Genomic DNA, 13,232 nt, shown 5'->3' with positions numbered 1-13,232 from the left:
TGTATTAAGTGGAACATTCTCCAGCACGGCACTCCTTACATCAAGTGCATTCAATCAGATAAGGAGGGAGGATGACTAATCATATTTATCGGTCTTATGTAAGGCCCAGGATTGGATGAGGACAACATCATAACTGATACCACATGGAGGCAATCTGTTCTCCTCTGTTTGACCGCTGGGATGCTATGATATTTTCTTTTTTCGACTTTCCGGCCTGTTTGTCATCAATCAGAGCTGGTGTGATATCACAGGCCCGTTATTAAAACCCTTATTTTTGCCATAGAGTGTCCTGAGCCCAGAGAGGTAGCGCCAGTCTCCCGTCCAGAGCTAACCTGCTCTGCTGCGTCTCTTCGGTCTGATCTAATCCTCCCCTCTAACACAATTACCTAATGCTTAATCCCCCTCCTGTAGAGGCTGAGAGGTTTCCTCCACAATCAGTGCCTTTCTTCCCCTCAGCCCAGAGGCCGGGGTGAACGTTCCTTGCTGCGAGGTTCTGTTACAGCATGTAGGTTCACCGGGGCTGCTGTGGTGATGCTGAGAGTTGGGTCTGTTTGGATTCAGTCATTTGTTGATCTCTCGGGCTCCATGTTAACCGCACCAACATCGGTCTGTATGTACTGTATCATATAGCTCAGAGGATCAAATGGCTTTGAAATGGAGGTTTGCCACCTGGTCAACCTGCTGCCGCGTCTGACTTCTGACAGAAAAATGATGCTGTATTGCCTAATGCGGTGCTGAGTTTTCTTTTACACTTTCATTGTTTTACATGACAGAATGTCTTGCACGTGAGTGTTGGATCAGCTAAATGCTGCTAACACCTGACTTTGGCAGTTGAAAAAGGATGCATTCACACTGATTGCTGATTTTTGAATTTTCTTGGTTACAGACGAAGTTAAAGTGTCCGTGAAAGGCTTGCAGCTCATGCTGATAGCGCCATTCCTCTTCTGTTGATTTATAAAAGTTGTGGCTAGACTGAATTTACCAGTAGCTGCAGAAACATCCAACAGTTATTGGGGCAACTAACAATAATGTTTTATTATCAATACATCTGCTGATTTCTTTTTTTTTTTCAATTAAATATTTAATCATGTGGCTAATGAAACTGTGAAAAATGCCTGTTGAAATATCAGTGGATGTCGGATCAAGACCAAGACCAAATTTTCAAGATTACAAATTTGAGCAAGCATTTGGTGCCAGATGTAGGGTTCCAGTTTTCAGTACTTGGTGTTAAGGACATATTTTACAAATACGAAAAAGCATTCATGCTTAATACCCAGCCCTACATAATCATGCTATTGTGGGCTGATTTTAAATTTTAGGGTTTATTTTTTTTTATTTTTAAGGTTGGTATGTTTCAGATATCACAGGGTCGACGACGTCCATCAGTCTTAACCTGCAAAAGTTTGATTGCAGTTGGGTGTGATGGGCAAGAACAGGCAGTGTGCGTTACTCAGCTATTTGAACATCATGTGTGTTGTGTTTAAGCCTCCTTTTTATACTGTATCTTTTGTTAGTGTATGTAACCGTGTAGTCATACTGTAATCGTATTTTCATTGGTGCCAAGTAAACAGCACAGATGTAAAAAAAAAAAAAAAAAAAAAGATTTAAAAAGCTGGAGCCAAACAGTATACAAAACACCGCATTCAAGCTAAAAATAGTCATTATTAAGAGTGGAGGCAGAGCTCTGAGAGCTCTCCAAATGCAACAGTCCAGTAACAAACCAGCAGGATTAGGGGCCAGACCCAGATAAAATACCCCTGAACGAAGAGTAGACTGCTGTTCCTTGACACTGTCTCCCCAGGCCTTAGACAATAAGTAGTTTAAACAGAAAACAGCCCATTCAGTTAGAAATCTATTTGCATTGGGAGCAGAGGACATCAGAGAAGGCCTGCAGCTCCTGGACTCCCAAAACAGTTCAAGACTGTCGGACAACAGGGCTTTTATTGTCTCTGTGGTGCTGTTAACCTTCACGCTTAACAGTGATATACAGTACTGTGCAAACGTTTGGGGCACTTTGGATATTTAGATTCTTATCCATCACACAACACATGGAGCCGTTTGATTGGTCCCAGATTCACTCTACAGGAGGGCAAGGAGCTTCCCTTTCTAATGAAGTCAACTGATAAATAACAACTACTCCTGGTGTTATTTTGAAAACATCCTCCCTTTATTTTGAGTGCCTAAACCTTTTGCTTGGTATTGAATATCTGATTCTGCTTGGAAGTCTTCAGCTGTATTTAAGGAGGTAATCTTACACACTGTACAAGAATGAACTGACAGGGAAATCGGAGACGCTGACCTACTGTAACACCAGCTTTGTTTCTGTCGTGGTCTGGTTGTCCTCGGTGCTAACGGTGACTCAGCCAAGCTTACAAGCACCCCCAGATGAATGACATAATAACACAGTACAACTCAAGTTATCCCACATGGAAGATATAATCTCATATGCAATCAAAAACAAACAGAGCATCTCATTACAAAAACAGGAATGTACACAACACTGGTTTAAAGGTTTCTTGTTGTTATGATGTGTGCAGGTTGTAAATGTATATCTAATTTTATCCATGTGACCCAGATCTACAGTGGAAAAATATGACTTCAGTGAACTTTCTGCTGTTGACACTGATTAGAAAACATGAGATCTGACACATGTGGGGGATGGGGGTCATATTGGGACTCTCTGAGCTACAGTTTGAATGGAGCCCGAGTGAGTGGATGTGAACTGTGATGTGCTCTTATTCAGGATTAGCATTGATTGAAGTATTGTAGGCGGAAGTTTGGCTGAGCTTCACAGTGAGAAACGCGAGCCGGACCGTGCGACTCGGCACAGAGGAGCTTTTGTTTCCGCGGTTCATTTTGAAGAGAGTCGAGCAGCCGAGTGCTGGATCTCAGCAACAGACAGAACGACAGAAACAGACAGCGGCTGGAATGTGAAGGCCCGACGCCTGGAAAAATACTAAATTCTCCAAGTTCACTTAAATCGTCTGATTCTGCACTCACTGTCTGTCTAGTGTAGTCTAATTACCAGGACCGGTTTTACGTAAGGCAACTGTAAAAACATGTTAACTGAAGCCCCAAATCAAAGGTGCAGCTGCAAGTGTCTCAAATCAGACTTGTTTTCCCTCCATGTGATGCAAATCTGACGGTTTTTAATCTGAAACCTAAGCCTGAACATCAACAAGCTGCGTGTAGTTGTCTTTTTAAGTTTCTTATCTGGACTGAATCAAAATGTGGGATAAAATCAGATTCCGAGACATGCAGCCTGTATGATCCTCAAATCTGAATCTGTCCATAATATTTCAGCATTTTTGGATATATGCTTATTTGCTTGTTCTCTGAAAAGTAGATGAGACGATCGATATCAGTCATATGTTTGTGAGTAAACTATGGAGCTGGAGCTGAGAGGGGATTAGCCTGTCGTAGCATCAGGATTGGACGCAGGGGGAAACATCTCGTGATATATCTCGTTAGTTTAATCCGTACGGAAATATAACAATTACATTATTTTATTTTAGGGGGAGTTACGTGCTTTAACTATTTCTTAACAGTTCTTCTGCACGCTTTACTTTTCCTGCTATAGCGCTGGGTGCCAGATTCCTTTTGAATTCAGGTTTTGGTTTTTGTCTTGGCAACTTCACTTTGATGGCTATGGAGAGTAAGCCCAGCAGCCGATTTTTGGATAGACTCAAGGTAGTTTGCAACTTTGAAGTCTCATATTTTAATGGAAACGGTTTGGTAATTAAAACAGATTCTTACTCTGTACAGACGTTTACAGTATTTAACATCATTTTAATGCCTGTGGGATAGATAATTAAACTGTAGAATAAAAATGACAAGATAACCAAACCAAAAACTGCTTGGAGCAACATTGACAAATTTGTAGCCTGCAGAGGACACAAGAACAGATACACCTAAACCTTTGATCACACAAACAAGGGATAGAGAATGTACATGACAAAGTTCAAGAACTCAGCCTGTGTTTGCCTTTCTAACATGATGGACAAAAAAGCCCTATCTAAATTCTTCTTATATTAAAAATACTACTTCCAGAGCCCAAAGGGATTTTTCAGAATTGATTATTTTGTCTGGCTAACAGTCAGAAACCCCCTAATGTGTTTTATTCACACTGGTATGAAATGAAACAAAGCGACCTAATACTCAAAACAGACAATATTGTAGAAGCTGCAACAACCACGTTTGGCATTTTTCTTGATAAATGACTTAAATTATTATTTGCCTTAGCTTGAAGGTTCTTTCTTGACTTTGGAAACAGCAGTTTGACAAAAAACATCTCACATATGGTCCAATTCACTTGCCGTTTCCAGAGCTACCACATCTTATGGTTCTCCTCAGTGACTAGACTAGTTCAGTTTACTGAGCCACTCCATCTGCTGAGGAGGGACACGAGACTACGTTGAAAGCTTCGGAAACGGAGGGTAATTGGGATCTTGTGTTGAGATTCTTTTTTTTGTTGTTGTTGTTGTCAGGTTTATTACTAAAATCTTTGAATAAATTGATTGTTTCAGCACAAATATGATGAAATGCAGAAACTGCACATACTACCAGTTCTGCAAAAACAATGTAATAGAAAACCCAAAAGCAACATACTGTACAACAGTTCAGGCAAGAAAAGGTGAAAATAGAAGAATCTGGATTCGGTCACAGCCAGAATCCCCACCAGTCTGAAACGAAAAATTAGAGGTTTATTCGCCTAACGAAACTTTGCACAGGCATGTTAGTGATTGATAATGGTTGACAAAGTCAGTTCGGCTGCTGGCGTGTATTACTAATACCTGTCACAACAGCTCTGTCACCAAGTTTTAGGGAACACATGGAAAGGAGTGCACTTCGCCACGGGTTAAAATCAAGTTTAGTTTTAGTATTTATGCATATGCCAGTGACTGAAAGTGAAAAAAGAGAGAAAACATGAGCAAACTGTGTGGGCAAGATGAGGAAGCAAAAAGTACAAATAACTGGAAGGCAACCTCCTCCAACTTTCTGTTGCACCAAATCACTCCTGTCACTTTGAATTGACAATAATTTCTTGATACTGTACACGCCCGGAAGATCTGAAATATATCTGAAGTTATAGCTAAATAAAAATACGATCATCTGATGGCAGGCAATGTAGATTGTGGTCATCTCCAAAAACTAATCAGTTGTTCTTTGGCCCACGGCTAGTCTGCCAACTGAAGTTCACAGAAAAACTGTTCACGTTCATGTCAAGTTTTTACTGGAAGAGGCACGAACGAAGGCAAAAATAGACCCTTTTGTCATGGTAGTAATTGGGGAAAGAGAAATGATCCAGAACGTTTTAGATTACCCCAGATGCAGGGAAAGTACTGTTATTGTGGTAGTAGACAGGAGTCTGTGTTTTTATGTAACTGTGTTTTGAAAGAGAAGGAAAAGAAAAAGGTGGTTGAGTCGAATCAAAACCAGGCATTTGCAGCAAGATCACAATGAAATGTGTTTCATTCCTTATCATTTAACGCTTACAAAACTATAAGCGGAACATCTCTATCCCATCGCTGCCTCCTCTTCATTTAAAAAGCTTGGATTGAGAATTTACCTACGTATCTTTCCAGCCTTCTATAACGTGAAAACTGGCTAGTGCAGAAATTCCTGCAGTTAATGCCACCCCAGGAAAATCAGCCTAACCTTCAGTTACACCCTCCTCTCCTCCTTTGCCTCTTGCCCCACATCCAAATGATCTCTCTGGCTTTCAGCGCTCATTGTTAGTGAGGGGAAGTCGCTGGCTTGTGCTACAGGGTTGTAATGGATGCGCGCTATTGTTGGCTTTGTTTAGCTGTTGACTGTTTTGGGCGCAGGTTTTCTCTTTCCACTGGGAGTTTCCCTGCTGATCTACATTTGGAACTGGGCTCTGAGGGGCTTTCTAAGGGTTCATTTAGGACCATCGCTTTCGAAGCAGGTGGGTTTTCTGTTGATGAGCGCCACAATTTGGCAGGCACCTCCGACCATGCTCCCAGAGCGCTGTTTGGCCTGGAGGGGATTTGGCTGCTAGTCAGGCTTTACTTTTGTCCCCATGTGTGTTTGTTTTAGTCCGTTCCTTTGCCAGGTCGCTGTGTTTATAAAGACTGTAAACCATCAGATATAAAGATGGGAGGTTTGTAATGAGAGATAAACATTTTTGATTTCCAGATGAGGAATCATGATTGTGTTTCTGAACTGATGAGCACGTCAGCCAACAGTTCAGCCTGTTATTAAGACTGAGGGTGAGGCTTCTTAGTCTCACTCCTCCCAACAATGAATTTCCTAAAGGGTAAATCCCCTATATTACAACTTGGGGGTTATATTTGTAGTTTTAAGCATCATGCCTATCTGTAAAAATAACACTGTCGTAACCAAATGAATTCATGAGATTTCCGTATACGGTAACATCAGTAAATGGAGCAAGAAACACAAAATGTGTGCGTGCGTGCGTGTGTGTGTGTGTGTGCGTGTGTGTGTGTGTGTGTATTAACTACTTAACTGATAGAAATGACCAATAAAACCCTGAAAATAAAAGCAAAGTTGTAACAAACTGTGAATATCCTTTAGAACTTAGATACTGAAAAATAAATATGTATAGAACATGTCAACTGTCATCATCGTCTATTTAGAATAATTATGTGAAGAAACTTGACTCTGCTGATCAATTTCTCAATTAATCTATTAGTTAACGGACAGAAAATTGAACTATTTTGATAGTAGATTAATCGTTTCTGTCATTGTTCAAGACAAAGAGGTCAAACATCTTCAGCACTTAAATATTATAGGTTTTAATTAGGGCTATAATTAACAGTTATTTTCATTATTGATTGATCTACAGAGGATTTTAATGATCATGATTATTAAAACCAGTACTGATGAGTTTCTACCTGGGTTAGTTTAAGGGAGATGAATCAGTTAGTTTGTCAGTTTGTTGTTTAATACCAGTGAAGGTCAGGGATAATTACATGCCTTTTTAAATGTAGAATTAAGTTAAGTTATGTCTTTAAACTATTTACAGAGCAAAGAAGTGCAAAGAAAGGTATATGCAATTTTAGACAGTTCGCATCTACTGTAACTGCGATAAAGGAGAAAACAGCATCGTGTCAGATGTATGGTTTACATAGTCATTTAAATTACTGTTTAAAAAAACAGTAAATCCATTCATCCAGCAGCGGAACAAACCATTATCCACTCAGGCTCATGTGACTTGAAATTCCCTTTTTCCTCTTTCAGGAAACGAATTTACTTTTTGCTGCCTCATCACTCATTACTGACAGTTTTATTCGTCTCACATTCCTCCAGCCCACATGTACATTCATGGTCATTTCTCGGTCAGGATGGTGTAGGTGAACGTGGATCTGATAAGTGTTGGAACAAGTGTGGAGGAGGCTGATTCTGGATGCCAGACATTTTTATGGACCCTGCTGGAGTTTTCCCATTTTCTGATTTTATTCAAAAACTTTACGACCAGCCAAGAAACACTTAACAGAACATTCATTTCAGAGTTTAATTTGGTAAATTCAAATAGGAGTTCTGCATTGTATGGTAGACATTTGGGTGCAATCAAATCATCTTATTAAAGTCTTCCATCCATTAAGTTTATAGATTCTAAAGTCACTCCTCTGCTGTCAGACAAAAAAAGTCTGACTGTTGATTTGTGCCACTAGCTTTGGCAAAAACTTCCAGGCTTTTGTTTGATGTTGCTAATCCACACGCCCCCCAGTACGGAATGAGGAACCTTACCCCTCACCTTTTTTCATAGCAGACACCAGGTGCCAGGTGTTGGTTCATCAGTGTCTGGGATATATTGTGGGCTGCTGAATTACAGTGTAGTCTGTGATGAAGCCAGTTCCTGTCTATTTGTAACCAGGAGGGTGCCGATCTGGTTGACTAAGCACTGAGTCAGGATGAAGGAATGTAAGACAAACCTAAATTTATAAAAGGAAGACCTTTGGGATTGCTTCAGTTCCATTCCCCTCCGAATTTCCCATTAATTTTATTTGTTTGTCAGAAAGTTTATTTTGACCAAGATGGGTCCAAGATGACGTGGAGTGTTGGGCTGTAGAAGTCTGAACACAGTTCAGTTCAGTTCCTCTCTTTTTATCACTTCAGTTGTTTGAACACACAGTGCCCAGAGAGGTTTCACTTAAGGAATTTCTGCAAATCAAGTGGTGGTCCAGACAAAGATTTAGAGAGACTGAGAAGAGCACCTCATCACCAACTGCAAGTGTAAATTGCTTTCCTCCGATTCAAGACCAACCTGCCAACGCTGTCTAAAGCTAAAGCTGTTTTTGTTTTGGTTGTTTTTTTGGTTGTTTTTTGAAGCGTTCTGTTGGCCGATGTGAGATTCCTGGTTAGAAAACACTCAGCTGTTTCCTGACTTTCTACTGATGGTTAACAAGCAAACGTTTGGTCTTTACTTGTTTCTGCTTGTGTCGACTTAATGATTTTGGATATTTTGATGTTCTAGGATTAAAAAAAACCTCAGCTAACCATCTTTTATTTGTTCAGTTTCAGCCCTTTTGAGGGGACACTGAATGCCTCTGTTTTGATTATTGATCACGCAGTGTTTTGTTCAAGTAGTAAGAGGAGTTGAGTTATCATGGCAACGCTGGTCCTCAATTGAACAGGGATGAATAGGGGCATTATGGTGAGAAGTGACTCTGCAGATGGAGCGAGGCGCTGCCCTTGAGCGCTGTATTTTTTCAGGGCTTGAAGTGATAGCAGCGTGGCCTCTGTGGTTTGGCTGATAAGCACCTCTACCGCTGTCAAGGCCCTCAGCTGCAGCTGTGCCTCAGTCTTTATACTGTACTCGATTTACAACAGTCCAGGGGTTTGTCTCCTCTCTCCCCGTTTATCTGTCATGCACTCCCTCCCCCTATAACTCACTCTGTGAGGATTGCTGCTGGGGTTACTGATGTTCAGGTTCCGTGTGAGCTTGAGTCTTTATTGATATGATCGTAGTGAAACGGAAGTCACGTGACTCACCACCATCTTGGCCTTGCCTTTATTTTCACTGCGTTTTGATATTTCTTTCTTGTTGGAGGACTGATGCTTCAAAATTTCTCAGTCGTGTTATGTGCTGAAACCTGAGTCTGAATTGTCACAGCCGAAAGCAGAGTGCTGCAGCTGATGGTTACGTTAATCATCGTCTAATCTACCCATTATTTTTTTCAATTAATCCATTAGTTGTATCAAATGTCAGAAATGCAGAAATGTGCCAACTAAGGCTGGGGAGAAGAAGACTGCCAGCTAGTAAGCATTTTTTGATTGTGCAAATTGAACATGTGCACAAATATAAAAATAAGTGGACGGACACACATTTAGTGTGAAGTTATGTGGTTGAACTTATCCAATCAGCTTGGTGCGAGCAGGCCTTAAATCTCACTTGTCCAGGTATTTTGTGCTTTTTGTAATTTGGTGTTATTGGTTTTGTTCGATTCATTTGTTTCCCTGCTTTTCTGGAATATGATTGATCGTGAGCCTTTTGGCGTCTTTGTTTTGTCTCACCCGTCCCAGGTTTCATATGACATCAAACCTAAACATAAGAACAGTGGTAGTGCTTGAGAATACTGTACCACTCATTAGACTGGATTTCCACATTCACAGCCTCATTAGAGCTTGTTTCCATGGTAACAGACTTAATTTTACCCAATTGATCCTGATTTAAAAAAAAAAAAAAAGAGAGAGAAAGAGAGAGAAAAAGCGGCAAGTGGAGCAGCAAGTCACACTGAGCCTTAGAAACGGACTCTGATGACTAATGCTCCCAGGATACACAACAACGGGCCGTGACAGATGACCGTGGAACGCCAGATTACATGCCATTCCTCCGCCGAGGCCTCCGCTTAATGATTCACGCCACTGCAGCTCTGCTATTTCCATTACATATGTCCAGCAGCCTCAGCTCTCAGGCTGTCACGGTTTATTTTTCAACAGTGACCCAAACTGCTGATTCGAAGTACGTGCTGTTGTGTGATAAACGGTTCTCTGTGTCACACAATGAGTTATTTACGACTTAAAGGCTGCACTTCTGAGTTGTACGAAATGTTTGCATAAAACTGGAATCAGACTCAGTAATTTCTTAAGTGATAGTAGGTAGCTTTAGAGTGTTAACTATTAGGCTTATAGCTGTTAATATAAAATAAAATAGAATATGAACAGAGACCGGGAGCTCTCTGTTTTGGAAAGAAATAAGAAATACAAGAACTTGCTAGTTGGAATATTTTTCAATGATTAAGTTTTTTTTCCCCAGTCCAAATGATGAAAAGAAGACAGATTCATTTTCAAGAATTTCTGGTATCTTCATTTCTGCTTTCATATTAATACTGGTACCAAAAATATAGTATGGTACGGACTGAGCCTTTAAAATCAATCAATCACAGTATCGATGACTTTGATGCCGTCTCAGTGGAAATAATTGTTAGTTGCAGTCCTCTGTTCTGTCTGTGTGTAAAACATTGGTTATTGTCTTTTGTTTTTCATCACAAACATGCAAAGTATGTGGTATGCAGCCGCGACTTGTCTAATTCTGAACGTGAATGTCAACACTCAGGCGTCTTTACATACTGTATGTGTGGTCCAGGGCCATCGTTTCATCTTTTCCAGAAATGATCGTTGAAAGATTCTTAACCACAGATCATGTGACCCTAGCGTTAGCTTCCTCGCATTGATTTCCAGTTGATTTAAGATGGGCTTTTGTGGCCAGATGTCCCTGCACCTCCACCTCAGATCCTGCAGCAAAACTGTGTCAGCCGTTCCCCGATCTAGACTTCACACCAGGCTCCTGTTGAAATTTGACTTCCAGCTTCCTCTAAATCTCCACCAATCATTTCTTTAAAAACTAGGATTTCTGTATAGAGTGATCCTTCTGTTGCTCTGTTTCTTTGAACTCCTTTGATTGTTGTTTTTCATCTATATGGCTCAAACCTTTTCCACGTATTGTCCCATCAGTTTCTGTTATTTTGACCTTTTTTGTCTGTTCTTTTGTAAACTTACTACAAAGTGCTGTGTTATACAAACAAAGGTTTTCATCGTGAGAGGCACTGAACAATAATATTGTTTCACTGCCCAGCCCTAGCGCTGACCTAGAAATGCTATTTCACACTTGAAAACTCTGGTAACAACCATTGGTTATACTGAGGGCATACACACACAGAAGTTGCCGCGGTTGAAGTCACACTTTGTATTGCAGATGGCTTCAGTGGAGCTGCGTCTTTACAGGGAAATGATCGGGAAAGGTCTGGTGTTACTCTTAAACTGTCAGAAATGACTCGGCTTATTTTGCTAAAAAGCTGCCTTTGAACCAGAGTTCAGTTTCCTAATCCATTGATTTGTTTCATTGGTGCAACATTCAGTAGTGCTAATGCACGATACATGCTTGATGACTCTGAATTTGCATCACGACTACGGCCGTTGCTGACAGCCGTGATGATGAATGAGACCAGCTCTGTCAACATCAGTGTGGTCCTTCGCGGTTTGTTGCATCTCTGTTTTTAATGTTCAGGAGAGAACAACAACAAAATGCCATAATGGTGACGTGCAACAGCTTGCAGCGCTCTCATTCATGCAACAAGCGGCTTGTGTTAATTCCCAGTTGGGGTGTATACAGGCTGCAGCTTGTATTGTAGTGCAAGTTTATCCAGTAAGCTCTGTTTAGTAACAAGCTATTGTTTTTTCCTGCATGGCCACACACATGATTCACAGAGTATGACTCAGAGAGACAGAGCAAAAAGAAGAGAGCATGGCCACACAGATGGTCATAATTACAGGGTTTTGTCTGAAAATGAGATGTCAGACATTTTTAACTTGAAGTTGGGCACAGTAACAATGGCATCCTTTCTCAGGCTTCGGCTCCCTCTAATCTGCTCCACGACAGATATTTAAGGAGATTGTTCCAACAGGAGAACTCCACCGCATTGTTCTCATCGTTTAACGTTGTGGTAGTACTTAGTCTGAGGTCGTTAGTTGCGGTAACATGTCTTATTTTCCGTCCCCTCTGTCTCGTAGAGCTCGACGCAGGAGATCGGCGAGGAGGCCGAGGAGGACGCCATCTTCACCATCACGCTGAGGAAGGTGCAGCTCCACCAGTCGGCCAGTAAGGGCCAGCGATGGCTGGGCGTGGAGACGGACTCGGCCCTGAGCCTCTACGAGACCTGCAAGGTGCGGACCATCAAGGCCGGCACGCTGGAGAGGCTGGTGGAGTACATGGTGTCGGCGTTCAGGGGCAAAGACTCCACCTACGTCACCATCTTCCTCTGCACCTACCGCTCCTTCGCCACCACCAAGCAGGTGCTTGATCTCCTGCTGAACAGGTACAGTGCTGGCCGATGACTCACCTGGCTGAACATCAGTTGTTCTCAACCCGAGGGATAAGTCTCAGGGGTCACGAGACGAATACAGGAAGGAGAAATAGATCAATTGCTTCTGTTACACAAAATGATGTTTATTTTTCCCAATTTCCCTCTAATATTACCTCAAATGAAACAGTCCAACACAGAAAAATCACTCTTAGGCAGTGGTGGAATGTAACTAAGTCCATTTACTCAAGTACAGTACTCAAGCGCACATTTGAGGTACTTGTACTTAGGGCTGCAACTAACGATTCTTTGCATTATCCTTTCATTGTTTTTATTAATTTGACAATCGAGGCTCCAAACCCCCCCAAGATATTCAGTTTACAGTGATACATGTACGATAAAGAAAAGCAGCAAATGTTCTCCTCTGAGAAGCAGAAATCTCCAAATATTTGGCTTTTGTTCACAATTTTTGCTTGAAAAATGATCAATCGATTATCAAAATAGTACAGATTACTTTTCTGTCAATCAACTAATCGATTAGTCGACTAATCGTTTCAGCTCTGCTTGTACTTTGCTTGATTATTATCCTTTTATGACATTAAATACTTTTACTCCACTACATTTCATAAAGAAATATTGTACTTTTTACTCCACTACATTCACTTGACAGCTTTAGTTACTTAACAAATCCAGATTTTACAAACAAAACATATGAAGAGTTTACAAAATATGATGCTTCGTTATAGATTAAACTAACCGACTATGTGGAAGTAGAGCTGAAACGATTAGTCGACTAGTTGACAGAAAATTAATAACTATCAAACATTTCATGGTTCCAGCTTCTCAAAAATGAGGATTTGCTGCTTTTCCCTTTCATACTTTTAATAATTTTGTCATGTTAAAATGAAGCTAATGATTTTTGAACATTTTTATCAGAATTTAAAG

The 13,232-nt window shown here is 40.8% G+C and overlaps 1 protein-coding gene across 4 annotated transcripts in view; it reads left to right on the top strand.

Moving 5' to 3' along the window:
• LOC120805828 (ral guanine nucleotide dissociation stimulator-like) overlaps positions 1 to 13,232 on the top strand; it is a 59,713-nt gene that overhangs the window by 29,522 nt on the left and 16,959 nt on the right. For all 4 annotated transcript variants that reach the window (XM_040156434.1, XM_040156437.1, XM_040156436.1 and 1 more), the window contains exon 2: positions 11,998 to 12,302. In XM_040156434.1, coding sequence (XP_040012368.1) covers positions 11,998 to 12,302 — 305 coding nt within the window. The remainder of the gene's footprint in view (positions 1 to 11,997; positions 12,303 to 13,232) is intronic.

Source organism: Xiphias gladius, chromosome 19, assembly GCF_016859285.1.
Source record: "Xiphias gladius isolate SHS-SW01 ecotype Sanya breed wild chromosome 19, ASM1685928v1, whole genome shotgun sequence".
Classification (NCBI taxonomy): domain Eukaryota; kingdom Metazoa; phylum Chordata; class Actinopteri; order Istiophoriformes; family Xiphiidae; genus Xiphias; species Xiphias gladius.
The sequence above is the reverse complement of the archived record's forward strand: the minus strand, read 5'-3'. Positions and strand labels throughout refer to the sequence as shown.